This window comes from Falco naumanni, chromosome 5 (genome assembly GCF_017639655.2).
Source record: "Falco naumanni isolate bFalNau1 chromosome 5, bFalNau1.pat, whole genome shotgun sequence".
Lineage (NCBI taxonomy): Eukaryota > Metazoa > Chordata > Aves > Falconiformes > Falconidae > Falco > Falco naumanni.
In genome coordinates, this window is record NC_054058.1 from 37,085,604 (window position 1) to 37,103,370 (window position 17,767).

General features: G+C 47.8%; 1 protein-coding gene across 1 annotated transcript; it reads right to left on the reverse strand.

The window, feature by feature from the left end:
• Window positions 1-25: 25 nt before the first annotated feature.
• NFAM1 (NFAT activating protein with ITAM motif 1) lies at window positions 26-16,112 on the reverse strand. The gene is made up of 6 exons (XM_040597066.1): window positions 15,896-16,112; window positions 13,439-13,777; window positions 12,243-12,352; window positions 9,577-9,675; window positions 4,885-4,971; window positions 26-2,006 (listed from the first exon to the last, which is right to left on the reverse strand). Exons 1-6 carry the CDS (start codon window positions 15,948-15,950, stop codon window positions 1,947-1,949), a joined length of 750 nt encoding a protein of 249 aa, XP_040453000.1. The 5' UTR covers window positions 15,951-16,112; the 3' UTR covers window positions 26-1,946.
• Window positions 16,113-17,767: the final 1,655 nt, after the last annotated feature.

The following is a 17,767-nucleotide window of genomic DNA, read 5'->3' on the forward strand; positions in this document are numbered from 1 at the left end:
GAAACCTACAAAAACTAAGCAGCAGTATTTTGAAAGTTTTTACTTTACATCTAATCCACCAGCTTCTGCTGAATATTTTATTGCCATACTGCAACACATTTATAATTCATCTCATCATTTCTTCAAATTCGTTAAGGAAGGAATTGTTATATTTGTACCATCCTTGTTATACTTGTACAGTTCTCTGTAAACTCTTCTATGAACACAAGTATTTTTTGGTCCTATTAGTAAACACCAAGTTTTTTTACTTCAAAAATATTTATAATTGTCACAACCATGTAACAAATGGAAAAGGGGTCTAATAAGCCATGCTGTTGATTCATTGCTCTTTCTGAAATGAATTCCTCAACACTGGGAAGAGAACAAGCATTTTCCTGTGGTTAAAGAAAGTCCAAATTGCATGTTTGAAATCTCTTGTAATAAAAAGAGCAAAGCAATAAGCGGATTATCTCTTTAAACATAGTATAGGAAGGCTGGAGGCCCCAGAGACATTTTCCATAGCCTCTATCTCTGATGCATAGCAACATTATCTTCAAGTAGAGAGCGTCCTATGACCCTGGAGCTCAATTTTAATTTGATCTTCTTCTTTAAAGAGGTTTCTATGATTTCTCTCAAGTTATGCTGCATATTCTTATTTTGGGTTGGTTCTGTTTGGTTGTTGTTTTGTTGGTTTTTAACCTGAGATAAAACAGCTTCAGTTTTTTGATCCACTAGTTTGATCATGTTATATGGATATTTAATGTAACCTCTTCCCCATCAGAACTAGAATATGCATCAGCACAAATGGTAGGCAAGTTCCAGCCGACAGGACAGAGAAAAGCTTAGATAGAAAATTCACCTCTAGGGTGTCCCTCCTCCCTCCAGTCATTCTAGGTTTCAGAACTGGTCTACCTGGCCAAAAAATGTGTAGGGATGGGGGTAAAGGAGCCTTATACCCTTTCTGGGAAATACTGGCTAGTTGAAACAAAAGCAAACTTACTGGTTTTGGTGGGGCAGGGGTACATGCCTATTTGCACAGAGGCTCAAAATCCCAAGCAATAACACTGCCCCTTGCCAAGAAGAACAGGAAATTGGATTGAACTTCTCTGGGCTGCAACCTGGCCCCAGACCCGCTTGGCTTTACACAGCCCCAGCAAGGGAGTTTTCTCGGGTCCCCACCTCCTTGTTCCTTTCCCTTGTTCTGGAAAAAGCACTGCCACTGAGACGTGTTGCCAGGCAGGGATATTTCCTCTGTTTTCCTTTTCTCCATCTTTATCTCTGTCTGTGCATCCAGTCCTCACTGTATACTGCTGATATTGCTGAAGGGAAAGCATTTACTCGGAGGCACTGATTTGAGTCGACTGAGTATGGTCACAGCAGGCATCTGTGACTACTTGATGGGATTAGCAGATTATGAGAAAGCATGTTTCACTGTGGGGTTCCTGAGAAAGGAAAAATGGGCAGGTGGAGGCTTGGATCTCGGTTAAACTATGCATGAAGGCCTGTTGGCCATGTCAGGAAAGCCGTAGGCACAGGATCAGATGGACCGCTGCAGGTCAGGATTGGAAGATCAAGCCAGTAAGCAGGGAGGTCTCTGGATTGTCCTATCATTTACAGAGGAACGAGATTTAAGTATTTCAGCCAGGCCAGGTGAGAGAAACCTGCACAGATCCCATCTGCATACATAAAATACATGTGAGTGCCTGACAAAAGCAGCTTTTCTTTTGCATCAAACGGCTTTGCTGCAAAATAGCTTTGCTGCATCAATGCAGACTGAGCCTAGGTGGGATTTGAACAGATGCATTCTGTTGTTAATGAAGGGCAGTTTAGAATGAGCCAGGGATTCACAAGTCCCTTGTGGTTGTGCCCTGAGGTTGCTGTGGATCTCTGCAGAGAACTGGGGGTGTGAGAGAGTAGTTCTGCCGTACAGAAAGCTCTCTGGTCCACATAGGGTCAGATTTTGCCTCTTAGATATTCTCATACAGTGTATCAGAGGATTCTTCTAGAGTTGCTTGCTTCTTAGGTGTCTGCAGAATGATAAAAAGGAGAAAAAAGAAATGGAGGGAAATTATTCAAAAGATGATGAATTAATTGTTAATAAGCAGACACTGACGTTTGTTCTGTTAGAAATGGCTATAAGTGATCTGCTGAAACGGAAGCCACTACAGTGAGAAATGTTGCTCCGCCAGAGACGAATGTGACTAATCCAGCCCAAGGGATAAAGATGCCTCCTTTACTTGTCACTCTTTCCCCAGAAAGCTGTCAGACAGGGAGGGGAGGGAAAATTGGACTTGGTAAAAAAATAAATCACTTTGGATTCTGTGAAGGAGGAATTCCCTGACCTCCTCAATCCTGTTTCTTCAGCAGTTGAGTCTATTCCTCACGACCGTTCCTTGTGTAGACAAGGCGCTGACAGACTGATATTTTAAGCGCTGTGTGGCACAGGCCTGCTGTAAGCAAGGTTACACAGCAAGTAGCTGAAATGCCACCGGGTGAATGAAGCCCTACCTACACTAGCATTTTCTCTGTTGCCACCACCGAAGGGAAACATTTTACAAAAGTGCTGAGTGCAGGCACTTCTAAAGCATGCGGGATTAACCCCTTGCTACCCGAGCTGGCTGGCAGTCCAATGCAACAGCATGCCAATGCTCTTGTTTCAGGGGCTCTCTGCCCTGCTTGCCTTTACAGCTCCCCCTCTGTGCACAGCATCCCACAGCAAGGACTGGCCCAGACCCTCTGCAGCAGAGTCACCCACCGTTCAGCAGTCCCAGCTACCGCTCACAGCCCAAACCCACTGGCCCACAAGTCTTGCTCTTGGGGAAAACACCCTGTTATATTCTGGCACAGCCAGCTGGAGGATGTGTCCCAGGCCGTCACAGCCCAGGATGACTGACAGAGAAACTAACCACGGTGCTTGCAACAGTAGTGGAAAGCACAATAAAATTATCCTGTCCAGAGATCACGGGGACCTGCAACTCACAACTTCCCTTTCTTCTGACCAGCACAAGAACTGAGGGCACTTGGTGGTGTCTGCTCTTGGTGCTCATCCCATCCCTTCTCTTTGCTTTCTTCTTTGTTTCTCCCATCTCTGCTTCACCCTTCACCTCACCCTGGCTGACACTACCAGCACCAGACCCACTCACACACATGCTCCTTTGCTTTTGCTTTGTTGTTTTGCTCCTGCTCTGTTTTACAGACCCGCTGCCCCTCAAAGCAGTGGTTGAGTGGTGTGGGCCACACACAAGCAATTCATTGCAGCCCAGACAGCTCCACACAGACTGCATCTCATCATCCAGACTGAATCATTTCAAAGGGGACAGCTGGTAAAGGTATACAGAAGAACAAATAGGACAGGGAAGAGGGATCAGGATGTACTGTTCTCCCTATCCAACTAATTCAAAATGCAGCAAGAACACAAAACCAGGGATGCTGTCTTTTCCAGTGCGTATGATGCGCTGAGGTATAAGACAGCCTACCATAAAACAACCCATCCTTCCCCTCAATAATCAGATATCTGCCACTGCCTTTGCTACCACCAACTACTGTGGTGCCACAGCAGTAACTGCAGGAGGCCAGTGGCTTTGGGACCAGACAACGTGGCAAGTAGCTCGGACACAGAGGGAGCTGTTTGATTCTAGACCACCTTTTCCTAAAAGGTGGAAGTTGTGAAAATGCTTCAGATACTGGAAAATACTGTCCTTCATGAAACAGAGGGATGGTGTCAACTGATGCTGGCACTGTGGTCCACACTGCAGCCTGGAGAACTCTCCCCAACAGGACATCAGTGGGGGGAAGTAAGAAACTTTTTCAGGAACATTTCCCAGTGTTAGAAGAGTTAATATATTTTTTAAGCAGATAAGAGGTCTGGAGCGTAAAAGAACAATGGACTTCTGAGGATAGGAAGGAAATGTTCACTGGGGTGCATGATGCAAGTTTTGTCCCTCTGAAACAGCTGATGCCTGCTAAAGGCAGAGCATAGGTTTGTGTGGGCCTCTGCTCTGCATCATGTGGTCACCACAACTGATCTGCATATTCCTAGTTGCAGCTACTTTCATTATGAGCGCATTTAGTTCCTTGTCTGTTACTCCTAATGCCCAGCCCAGCAAGAAGATCCAAGCCCAAAACATACCCACCCACACTGCCTCTTCCTGAGCCCCAGAGCTGACAGAGGCTGTATCAGTTCAGCCTCTCTGTTCAAACCATCTTAGATTCTGCTACCATGAAAGGGCTCTCAGGTGCTTAATGCTGGTGAGAGCAAAGCTGTGGCCAGGGTCTGACACAGATTCCAGAGCAGGGGTCCTCAAACTACGGCCCGTGGGCCGGATACGGCCCCCCAGGGTCCTCAATCCGGCCCCCGGTATTTACAGACCCCCCCAGCCCCCTCCCCCGCCGGGGGTTGGGGGGGAAACAAAGCAGCCGCAGATGACTGCCTGCCACTGCATCCGCGCGCTGGCCCCCTGTTGAAAAAGTTTGAGGACCCCTGTTCCAGAGGGACACAGATTCCTCTACCCTGGAGGAATTCTCAGCTGCCTAAATAATCTGGAAAGGGCAACAGTGGGGACAAGAATCTGGCCATCTCTTCATGAACATCTGTCCCATTCAGAGGGAGCAGCAATGCCAAACCCCTCAATGCCTTTCATCGTACATCATACAGCAAAGCATCTCCATGAAACTGGGACTTCCAGAACTGGCAGAGCTGCAGGAACAAGTTGTTCTGCCGGAAGAGGGAAGATAGGCTATGTGTGCAGCCCAGCTGATGAGTGGGTGCCACATCCCATTCCCCTCTTTTGCTGGGACTGGAGACACACTTAGTGCCTGCTAGGGCCATGGTGACTCTGTGGGTTTTCTTTCCCCATGTGTGCAGTGCATAAGGGAAGTGTTCAAGAACAGGGCCCCAGCCCTTACCTTTCCTGGAGGACTATTTTTGAGTGACTGGTTGTTTGTGTTGTTCTTGAGGGTAGAATAGACATCAACTTGCTGAGAATCCAGGCACTGCACAGGGAAAAGAGGAAAGAGTAGGGGTCAAATAAATTACTTAGGTTTAAGACAACTAATTGTCCGCTGTGTTGCTCCCCATCTTGTGCCTGACATGTTTTAGGAACCACTGTCATCTCTGAAATTTTTAAGTTCCTGGCCTGAACTTGAGCAAAGAGAAAATTCTTTTCCCCTGAAATCTCTACAGTGCAGCTGCATCAGCTTCCTTTTTCAGGCTCACAGAGACAGGCTTTGATGTTACCTACCCTGTGTAAGGCAGTGGAGAAGAATGCCAATGCTCCTGCCTTCCTCTGCTCCAAATTGTCCCAGAATGCAGAATAAAGACCCCTCTGCCACATGAAAGGATGTTGTGTACCATGGGGACCACAAGTAACAGGCAGCCCTCTGCATCACCCGGGACTGTTTAGGTGCCTGACACTCACAAGCTCTTACTTGCACTTATTCTGGGCACACGAAAAGGGGAAGAGGGGTGAGACTGAAGGTGCTTAAGCACAGGGGCTGCCAAAAATGGGAAACCCTACACTGGGCATGATTTCTATTTATTGTCTGGAGTTCTGTAAGTCAGAACTCTCATTTCTTCTTAGAGTGAACAAAAAATTATAATAATAAAAAAATCAATACACTCCAACCCTCAAACATATCCATGGTCCCACACAGATACACAGAGAAACAGAGAACACCCTACATGTGTGTGCACCCGCTGGTCCCCCAGATAATCGTGTCACAGGAGATGCATGTCAGTTTGAGTGATGTTCCAGATCTGCCTGAAGGATCAAACATAACAATCAGGAGGACTTTTCCATGTGTGTTTCAAGGATGACAGCAGGTTGCCAAGGTGGCTGTTTCTCTGGCAACAGGAAGATGGGAGGAGCTCCGGCCGCAAGAGGGGCAGATGGTATTAGTGGAGAGACTGCAAAGGGAGTGAGGCACCCTGCAACGCAGTGAGGAGGGTGAGCAAAACATGGAAGCTTGATGCTGGGGCTGCTAATCACCTGAACCTTCATCGTTTCATCCAGAGTTGCAAACACTTACCACCTGATGGCCAGCAGGACGGTGGTTTGAACAGGACCAGATGATAGAGGAGCATTTGGGAGTGGCGCTTGGAACAAACAAGCACTCAGATAGGAGGGGGCGCAGTGCACGGAGCACCACACGTCTCTCCCATTCCCTCTCCTCCTCCTGGAATATCAAATTATTTCACCTGTCTGCTTCCCACTCCCAACAACCCGCTTGCCTACACATACATTCCCAACTATTTGCATGTGCACATGCGCACACAGAAAATCCCATTTCCCTCGCCTCATTTTCAATTCTCTTTGTGATGCTCACAGCGAGGACCTCGTCCCGCGTGCTGTGCTCCCAGCAGCCTGGCTCCATGTCCCCTTGGCAGGACAGACTGCCACTTTCACTGCACTAGTCTGAAGCCACTCGCAAGCCAGAAGAATCCTTTTGGTGTTTAACCTCCAAAAAAGATTCCCTTCCTCCACAAGCCCTCTTCCCATGGAGGCTGTTGACAATGCGGGTCCTTCGCTGGCCAGTCGGAAAGCGGGTGTCTTCAACTGCCATTTGCAAATTAATTACTTTTACTTGGTCACTGACCACCTGCTACTGTCACAGTGGAGGCACACAGGCCTCTCTCCTCCCCACTGGCAGATGCCTTCCTGTCCCCAGGCAGCCTCCTTGTCTCCCTCACACCAGGAAAACCTTCTGTGCTCTGGAACCCTCCTGCACCGCATGAGTTCTCTTTGCTGCTGAAAAAGCTTGTTTGAAGTGTAAAGTGGATGAAGCAAGTCACTTGGATTGCAATTTCCAAGCTGCTTGTTAACTAGGTAGCTAAGCTGGAAGACAGAGGAAAATACAGGTTTGGGTCTGGGCAGCGCAGTGAGGTAGAGCTGCTCTGGGGCTGCAGAGGACAAAGAGGTCAAGGAACACCTGGCAGTGTAGTGGGAACGAAGTGGGTGCCCAGCTGCTCCCTTATTACTGGGGCTTTTTGCTACCAGCTGCTTTTCACTGTGTACAACCACCCCCAGGGACCATGAGTAAATGGTGGCACCTGGAAGAGCCAGCGGGGAAAGCATTTCCTCCTAGAGATGTTCAGCAGGATAGCTTTGCAGAAGGTGTGCTAGGACCATTCCCACTCCAGGGGTGAACCTTGCTGCCATGTAGGGTAACACAGAGAATTTGATGAGCTGTACCAGCCAGTTCCAAGACCTTGCTTTGATGTCCAGTGCTGCCTCCTGTTGCTCCTGCTCCCAGCTCCGGGTCTGCAAGGACACTGTGATTCCCTCACCTGACTTTTTTTCAGACTGACCTCTTGCTTTCCCCCACAGATAGCACATCTGTTGTGTGCTGGCCTCTTGTCCGATCCCCTAATTTCTGGCCTCCTCCTTTATCTCATCACTTGGAGTTACCTCTCACTCGTCCTTCTGTTTTCCTTGCCTTAGCTTACCCCAATACTGACCATAAATTTCCAGCCTCCCTGTGAATTAAGCACTGTGTTCAATACTCAATTTAACACCAACGGGTTTTCACACCTAATTTCAAACACAGTTTGCAGGGCTGGGTTTACATCATGCAGAGTCCCAGCAAAATTTAGCAGTGGGGCACCAGAGCCATCTTTCAAAGGAAATAAGGTTTGTTGGCTTTCTGCTCCCCTCACCTATTCGGAGGGCCCATCCACCGCAGGGTCTCCATCCCAGGGCTCTTGCCCTCCTTCCCGCATTAACTTCCCTGTCACACCTCGCAGCCCTGCTCTCACCACGTGCCATGTCTGCGGCGGGAGCTGCTGCTTCGTGCCTGAACAAGTCACCCTGCAGCAGCTGCTCCACTATAAAGCAACCTCCAGCGGGCGGGCTCGTGCCCCCCAGCATGCATGAGGTGGTCACAGGCTGCTTGCAGCTCTGCCAAAGAGCGCTGAGCCACCTGCCCTGCGCACCCCACCGGGCTGGCTGAGAGCTCGGCACAGCTGTGTGTGGCTAACAGGCTTTGGGGGAAGGCTGGCCGGGCAGGGGCCACAGGGCTCCTGCAAGCACAGGGGCCCAGCCAGCTCCAGGGACTGCCTGTGCCTAAGGCTAGCTCTGCTGGCTTGCTATATTAGCCTTAGTGGGGCCTCCTGAACAGAACAACATGATGAAACATGTAATTAAGATGGAGCTAAGGATGCATGACGAGGCCGACTGAGCGAGAAATGGATTTGATTTTTTTTTTGTCTCCTTGCAGAAATCATCCACTTCAGCAGGAAACTACCCATTTGGATTTTCATAAGCCTGAATTAAAAAGAAATTACTTGCTACAAATGAAAAGGTTTATAACCTGCAACCTCCTTTACTCAAAGCGTTGCTTTTTTGCCCAGAATAAATGTATCACATACAATACATAGTACTTTCTTTTAAACCTCTACTCCAGAAATTAAAGGGCCACTGAATGGTGCCCCCCCACCTGCAAGTGAGAATGAGAAGGGGGCAGGACCATCCTCTTGTTCCTATCTGCTCCCACCAGGTCTCCTGCCTCCTTGGCAAAGCTCTGCTCCTCTCTGCAGTACATTCTCCAGAGCTTTGCTTCGTTTAGTTTAAATGATTAATGCAGCAGAGCTTACAGGTTTTCCTCAGAGAGACTTTTCCAGTCCTTATAGACCTCACAGCAGAAAGGTTTCCTAATATTCAGGCAACATCCTTCTCTACTCACTTTTATTTTATTCCTCCTTGTTTGTCCCACAGATCATGAGGAAAAAAAGAAACCTTCTTAGTGGAGCATTCCTCCCATGGGAGTAAAAGGAGGAAAAGGAATCAATTTTAAATGGAGCTGAATGGCTTATAGTTGGGATTATGGGTCATGGTTACTTGAGGTAGCTGAGGTCTGGGCTTGATATTTCAGTAGAGCCACTCCAGTCCTATTATCTGTGATGCTGTGGCTACTGGGCTTGATGAGTGGGAGTTGGAGTTCCCCAGTTTGGGGAATGGAAAAGGAGATCCTATGCAATGAAAAGGGAAATGCTCAAAAAAAAGACTCCACTTTCTTCCTGCTCCCTTTCCCCTGACAGCTAGTCAGCCTGCTCAGGACTGCAGTGGTCTTTGACACTGACACCAGTGAAGGTGTCACAGCAGGAGCTCTAAACAGCTGGGGTTGTTGGAGGGAACACTTCCCTCTGCCTCTTTCTTAAGCCATCATTCTCCAGCTGGGAAGGGCATGTCCTTGAGACACTCTACAGTACGAAGTGGGGCTGGGATCCTCTCTTTCTTCCTGACTTCTGGAGACACTTGTATCTCTACCACTAGGAACCTTCTCTGGCCCCACACTTGCTGCTCCCCTGCTGCCACAGTGCTGGCAGAGGGAAGGATGCTGCCCAGCAGGGCATGGTGCAAGGCTTTGGCACTGGGAAGGCCACGAGTGGTATCAGAATGAAGACACACAATGTGCACAGTCCTGAGAGGAGCTAAGCAGGGCAGAGCACAGGAGCAAGGTCACTAGTACCAGGCTGGCACACAGGTATTGCTTATGTTTCACGTCATGATACTGGCATTGTCTGTACCTTGGCAGGGCAGGGAAAGGAAGGGTTGTACCATGATGCAGGCAGAAGGGATGGAGAGTGAATCTGGTACTCACATCATAGACAGGAGATGGTGGTGGTGGGCTGGCTGAAGGAGGCTGCGTTTCCACCTTCTGTCTCCGGATATTTAGCTGGTTCCTTACAGGGCACAACACCTGCTCAGGACAAGACAGCAAATGACACATTTGGAGAAAACACCATCTCCCCCCAGGTGAAGTGAACACCAATGTCATGTCAAAGCCAGCTGCCTGCACACCCACTGAGTGCTTCCACAGCAAAGAGTGCCAGCAACTCTGCATAACACAGGCTGGTCCCTTTCCTCACCACAGGGTAAAACGGAGGAGTCTGGTGACTTACACTGGAGCAGAGGAAAGGAGGACTGGGCTCTCTGCATACATAAAAATCACTTCCACCACTGAAACTTAGCTGGACAGAGGGTGTACATATTTAACAGCACACAACGATGCTGTAGGACAGGGAGTAAAGCAGGGCCCTGTTCCAAGCGTGCAGGGGAATTTCAGAGAGGCAAAATCTAGTGACTTTTGTCAGGATTTGGCCAGGAAGCTTTTGCTAATACATAGAATCTAGAGAATAGGACCAGACAACCGTCAATGATGACATATAGTCAGTGATACACTGACGTGCAAGTCCAGCATGGGGTGGAAGGAAGAAGGTCTCTTCCTCTGAAATGTTTCTTGCATCAGATGAGCTCTCCTTGAACACGTTCCATTCATGCACAGATAAGAGCTAGCCCTGCTCAGCAAGCAAGAGAGGAGGCAGAAAAGGAAGGCTTTGCTAAGTATCTCAGTTCTAATTCAGAAAGAGTGGGATGATTATATTCACATCACATGAAAACGATGAACTGCTTTCCAGTCCATTAGTAACTAAGGAGGATGCTAAATAGCTTCTCTTAAAGATAAACATTTTTAAACCAGCAGGTCTGAGCAAGCTGTGGTGAGAAATATGGGTTGTGTTCTGCAGGAGGGCAAATGTAGTGGCTGTATGATCTCTTTGGGCCCCAAGGAGAGCCTGTAGGTCTGAGACTTGCTAGCCCACCTCAAAACCTAGAGATGCCAATCAGCAAGTCATGACAGTGCCTCTCTCCTTATCCCCATGGAGACTGTCTAAGCAAGCAGGCATGGAGGCCTGGCTCCAGCCTGGTCACTCTGCTGCTTACACTCCTTACCCAGGCTGCCTGCAAGGTAAGTCTCACAAGATTAGCAGGTCTGCCAGCTGCTGTCATTCTGTTTTCAACCTTATGGTCTCTGACTGTGTGTGCTGGAGCCTGATGTTCCTTGGAGTTGTAGGACTATACCAGCAGCACAGCCTCCACATAAAACATGCATGCAGAGAGTCTGCTCTCATGGTGGCAGGGAGCAGCCTGAAAGAGTAAATATGGGGCATATTCGACCTAGAAAAAAACAATCCCCAAATTCTGTTCTAAACGACATCAAGGTTTTCTAAGCCAGCCTTGAGATCTCTGGAAGAATGCAAGGGATGCTGTTTGCATGCCTGAAGGTGGCAGTATGCAGAGCAGTAGGTTTCCCCCAAACAACAGAGATTCCACGATCATGACCCCAAAGTTTTGGCCACAGGGCCTCTGTCTCACCCATATCTTTCAGTCCTACTTCTGGCTCTTCTGCTCTCTACATCCTTTTTCCCCGACTCCAGTTTCGCCTTTGCCCTCAGCTACTCATCCTAGCTTCCACTTCCTTCCCCAGCTGGTCCCAACCTGTGCCACTATTCCGCTTACCTAAGGGGCCCTATCAGTCTAGTCTAAACACCCTCCTCCAAGCTCCAGTGCTCCCTCGCTCCAGATTCCAGTCCCAGTTTCCTTCCCGAGGCTTCTGCCAGCCTCACGGAATCACTGCTGTTGGAAGGTGCCTCTGGAGATTGTCTAGTCCAATCCCTCTCTGATCAAAGCAGAGTCAACTAGAGCAGGTTGCTCCTTGGGTCCTTGTCTCTCTCTCGCTTTTCCCAGTTAGTCAGAACTTCCACAGAGGCTTTCATGGGATCCTTGTCCTGACTTTACCCTCTCACTCTGCCTCTTAATGTTTTCCCTGCCAAACACATGCACAAGCTTCTGGTCCCCATCCCCTCCACACTGCAGATTGGTTTCTTCTATGGCACCCAAGCCACAGCTCAGGAATACAGTTGCACAGTCCCCTTGCGACCGGGTTGTGACCTTGAACCAGAGTAGCCCGCATCTTGAAACAGGGAAAGTCCTGCCCTCCTCCTGCTACCAGGGCTGCAACAGACTTGCTTGGGTGCACAGAACATTACCTGTCTGACCCACACCACGTGGAAAGGCAGCCTCACAGGGGGCCTCTTTTAAGTGAGCTGCTAAATTCACAGGAGCCATGACTGAGCATGCACAAACTGCAATTTTCCAAAAACCCATCACAAGGCTACTCTCAGGGACAGAACACCGCTAGTGTGACTTCTTGCCCTGTGTCAGATCATTGCTCTAAAGCAGAGCATGCCGGAGTCAAAATGATTACCAGAATTTCTTTAATGGACAAATCAATGACTTGTTTTGTCTTTCCTGTAATCTTTTGTCTCAGAAAGACTGAACTTCAAAAAAGAAAATAAACCCGAGGCAGACACCCAGCACGGAAAATTTTAGCGTGGGGACTTCCAATCCAGCCAAGTTACAAGCAAATGAAATAAATTCCTAGAATGGGTCGTGTCAGGTATTGCTTTTTATTTGGTTATAACTTGCCTTTCTTTTCCACAGAAGCAGAGCTGTTGCGGTGATGCTCAAAGCAACAAGAAGAGTAGTTACTGTAATGAGGATTTGCCACCCATAAGAGGTCTGTATGTACCCTGTACCTGTAAGAAATAAGACAGAAGTTTCACACTGTGAGTGGAAGTTACAATCCTGCTGCATTTTTAACCCTGGAAAGAGCCTTGGGAGAACTGAACTACAGAAGCAGTGCAGAATACGGTGGCACAGATGCACACACCCTTCAAAACCTAGCCTGACTGAACAGAGAGCAGGGTGCAGCTGAAGCATCACGCAAAAGAGGCAGGATATGAGCAGCTGCACTTCATGTACATTAGAGGGATCTGACATAACTATGAGAGCCAAGAAAGGTGGTAGGTAGAGCCTGGCAAAGGTCTTCAGTGATAGGGGTAGAAAGACAGAAGGTGGAAAGCACACAGGCTGCACAAACTAGCAGGGTGGGTATTGTAGGCACCCTCTGACCAGTGTAGCAAAGCTATTTCATCATGGCTCTTTACATTTATACTTTGTAAGAAGTTTTTCTTATCCAGCATTCAGTAATGCAAATCCCGCCAGTCAGCAGCATGCATGTCCTTATCACTTTTCTATAGCATTCCTCTTATCTTGGCATGAAGTTCTCCTGTGCCTTCTAGTCTGCACATTAACGGAACAACCAACCCCTTGTACCACCTGGAAAAGGGGTGGAGGGATTATGGTGAGCTCCTAACTTGTTTGTGAGCTCCAAATGTTGAGTGCCTAACCTGTACATCTGATTACAGCGACCACCCTAACCACCGAGCTTCTGTTCAACTGTCTCTGTCACACTGCTAAAGGCTAACCCACACCAAATGGCAGGCTCCTGAACACTGGCACCTAAAAGCACCCTCTAACCCAGTGCCCAGGCTCCCTGGTTAGGTCCTGCCTTTAAGCCTGCTGTTCCCAGGAGGCTGCAGCAAGGCAGATAAAAATTACAGCATCTTCATGTCCCATCTGTGCATTGGGAAAAGTAGCATAGGTCACCTGTGTAAAGTGGATTCATCTCTGATGGCATTAAGTATTGAGCATAAAGTATTATTCCCACCTGACTTCGTAGCATGTTTGGGTAGAGGAAAAGAAAAGCAAAGATTATATTTTCATAGCTAGATCCAGCTGATTTTTAACCTACTTCCCTTCCTTTCTGGTTGTTCACTTACCTCTAGCAAGGACAAACACTCCCTTTCCCATCTTCTGGATGTCATTCCATTTGACCTCACAGTAGTATGTGCCAGTAGAAGAGGTGTTTTCAAGTGGCATGATTCTGTGGTCATAAGGTATGACAGCAGTCGTATTCTCTTTTCCAGAAGGGATTTCTACCTTTTCTGACCTACTATAGATGGATGTTTTCTGGCCCAGTGAATTAATCCAGTAATAGAAGATCGAAAATCTGGTGTATCTCGGCATGTAAGGAAAGATGACTTTACAGGGGATGGATATTCCTTCCTTGAGCAGCGCAACCTGGATTGGAGGTTTCTGCTGAACATCAACATTTCCCCCTGTAAGGGTAATAATTGTTAGCAGTCACCTATCATCGTTTTAAGTCAGGAGAGGACTGCTGCCCCAAAGACAGGATCACACTGTGAAAATATCCATAAGTCAAGAAGCACACCCGTAGCACGCAGTGTTGGCCCTTGTCAGAAACTGAGTGATTCAGAGCATGTGGCCTGTGCGATCTGCCACATCTCTTAGGTAATTGCTGTGTGATTTGCGATAGCCTGTTGCATTCACAGGCTTGCCCTTTTCCCTTGTGAGCTCCTCTGTACAACGCCAGCACGCAGAAAGGCAGGAAATGAAGCAGGAAGTGAAGTGATTTTGCAGTGCTGTGAGACTGTATTTACCGTGGATGAATAGAAAGCGATTTTCCAAGTCAAACGCTAGCTGGACATCTCCTGAAACTTCTGAGTTACGAATCTCTGCTTGGGCATCTTGGCATCTCTGCACCAGTGAAGGTGCTGTACACAAGCAGGTGTTGTCAGTGGGGCTGTGTACTTCTGAAGCACGAGTGAGGAAGGAAATTGCATGTTCTGTGCAGGAGCCAGCACCAGGGCCATGAGAAATAAGACACAGCTTAATCAAACTTGTGTTGCCGTAAATGGGCAGCAAAGCGCAAGACTCAATGCCAGATACAGGAACTATCTGCAGAAGAGTGCAGATCTTAAGTATCTGTACGTGACAGTATCTTAGGCAAAGAGATGGGATGGGAGATCATGCCCTTCATGTGGTTCCTCCTTACACAGACAGGGCTGTTGAAAGTGATCTATCACGGCAATTCAGTAGACAATGATGTCAGGAGTTATAAGGGGGGGATGGATAAACACAGATGGGGAACCACACCATAGTTCACTCCCTGTTCTGTTTAATAAAAGAAATAAAAGAAAAATAAACGAAACTAAGAGTGAGCCACCCCAGGCTAGTAAGGAGCCTGGGGTACAGGACCTCTTTCACTTCCCAGCCAAATCTGGGTTTGACACCAGGCAGTCTCTGGATGTATTTGTTTGGCAGCTGACATAACACCACATATAAAGAAATTTAAGAGGAAGCCTGTGCAAACCATTGTTGTCTTTGAAAAAGGGAACTGGAAACTGACACACAAGTCATCTTACAAAATGAAGGATTCTTTCAGAGACATGAAAATAGAAGGGGGGTGGGAAAGTAGAAAGTAGGGGATCAGCAGGCTTTTCCATTCATGCTCTTGATGGGATTCCCTGGGGTTCTGCATTTATGAACAGGCTCATAACAAGGCATTAAAGCTGTCCCAGAGCACAGCCAGGCTTGCTTTCCTGTCATTGTGCACTAACGGTGCACCGCAACGGCAGCATCACCTCTGCACAGCAGGACTCAGCCTTGGAAAAGGCAACTCAGACTGAGTGCTGCTGAATGCTGAGCACTGGAGAAGCGTTGTGGGGGGCAATAATGGAGGGAGGAGATGGCCGCTGTCCAGAAAGGACTGTTGGTAAGTAACATCCATTAAGAAAAATCCTCTACAGATGACATAGCTAAGGACAATAGCCTGAAAGTAAGGAAGAGCTTAGGTTACATCACTAGAAAAAGGTTCTTAGCTGTAAAAGCAACGAAGACACAGTACAGTCCTAAGGGACCTGCTCATTTGTTGTGAGCCCACAGTCCTGTGTACACTAGATACAATATTATGGAAAGACAATAACATAAAATCCTGCAGGCACAGTGGGAGTGATAACCCAGGTGGTCTCTTCTGGGCCTTAATTTTCCAGAATCATTCATCATCCTTTTCCTCATCTCTACCCAGCAAAACACATATGAATACAGTTTCTATACAAGACATGGCTAAGCACTGCTGTAACAAAACAGAGGAGAGATCCATCTTCTTACAGTATCCCAGGAGCCATTAGCTTGAGAAGAACATGCCAGGGAAAAAGCCAAACCATTTTATTTAGGTTATCTAACCCTTCTCCCATGTTTCTCCTTTCTTGAGGATTCTCTCTCTCAGCTTTGAAATGCTTAAAAGACAGAAATAGCAGCAGCGTGCAAATTCCTAGAGGGGATCTTTGAAAATTAGCAAAAAGATAGCAGCTGGAAATGCTCTAATATGAACAAACGTGAAAGTAAACAAAAGGAATAAAAAACCACTTTTTTACCTCCACACTGAAGCAACCAAAGAAACAGGAAGACGACTTTTAGATTAGAGGCCATGGTGGGGGTCAAAGGCTGTAAGAAAGCAACGAGACATGAAGATCCAAAAGGGAAAAGAGACGGGGGTTTGACAAGTATTTCCACACCCGGGCAGCTGGTTGATCCCCTCCCGTTCGCGCAGGGAGGGGCGGGATGGACACACTGTGTTTGGCAAGCTGTTCCTGGCAGATGCAGGCATGCAGGCTCTTCTGCTTTTCGGTCAGACTCCTCCCCACGCCGGGGTTCATTTCTCTGTACTGCTACGATGGTGTTAGAGCTATCAGCAGGTCTCTGAAGATTAGACCCTAAGCTCTTCAACGCATGGAGTTTTGTCTCCCATACAGTATCATACGCACTCAAAGCAAACTTTGTCACCTTCCACAGTGACTGAAGCCCTGTGCTGGAATACGGAAAAAAAATGTGCTTTGACTGTTGCAGATCAAGGCTATTTGAGGCAAATGTGGTCAAATTCAGGGAAGGATTCAACTGATCCTGGAGCAATGGACAAGCTTAAAAGTGGCATGGTGGGATTTTTACCATAATTCTGCAAGGATTGGTTTACACAGTTCTTTTGGAACCGCTATTCCCAATTATTCCACTGCATGGACCACCCAGGTTTTGGAATAAGGGCACCTTACTTCAAATTATCTTAATCAATTGCTTTGTTCACGTGGGGAAGCTACTGAGCAGTGCCACAGGATGTGGGCTTTGGGCAGAATAGCCCCATCAGACTCCTTAATGTGAACACTCAACTGTGGGATCACAATTTTTTTGCCTTCAACATGGAAAACAAGGACCCACATCAGCAGTCAGTACAGAGGAATGGCTCCACTGTACTTCTGACTGCACAGAACCTCCCTCCACAGCCAACTCCTCCACTAGGTCACTGTGGAGGAAGGCACTCGTATTCCAGAAGCGAGAACAACCAGACAGCAAATTCATCCCTAACAGCTGGGATGTTTCAGATCCGCACGATGCTGGCTCTGAATCAGCTTTGCAACGCAGGCAAGCCTTAAGAAATCTATTGTAGGGAAATCTATGGAGAGCCCTTTGAAGAAGAAAACCCTTTTTTTTTGTGGGAGGATCCTGCCGCCTATACTCATGAAGAAACTTTGATTTTGACAAAAGCTTGTTTTTTGCCAAGATATCTGCATTGCAACAGCTGAGCAGTGTCTGACTCAAAAAAACTCTGACGTGTGAGAGGTCTTCACTTCTCTCTAGGTAGCTTCCTCCTTTTGCACTTCTTGTGAGACATTTGCACTGTCCACAAGAAAGCACTTTGCTGCAATTTCAAGGGTGCCCGCTCACATGGGGTGCTGTGATGTGAAGACTGGTAGGGGATGGCTGTGCAAGGAAAAACCTGAGAAGGTAGATAAGCCTGTAAACTGTGTGTCATCAAAATCAGTCAGTTGTTTTATCCCTCCAGAGTTTGTAGGAGTGAGGTTTGCTCCGAGGCAACCTTTGGTTTACAGCATTTTTCCTCCTGTTCAGCCTGGGATGGGTCCTTAGGAGGAAGGGGTCTTGACTCAGGGGTGGCACACAGCTGTGGCCACTGCGGCCCTCTGAGCCCAGGGATGGCTTTGGCACCTTGCTGAGAGCCCTGACAGATGGGGAGAGGAGCAAGTGGCTTTGTGTAGCTCTGTAAGGCTGGTGCAGCAGCTGCACTCCTCCAGGGAAGGTTTAGCTCAGATTAGCCAAAACCAACTTCTCTCCCCAAGACATGCTGACATGAGCTGCACGGGGCTGGTCTCAGCTGGAAATCACTCCTCGCAGGTCTTAACGCTGAGCAGCAAGGACAATCAAGAGCAGTAACAAGGCATTTGGGACACACTTGGCAT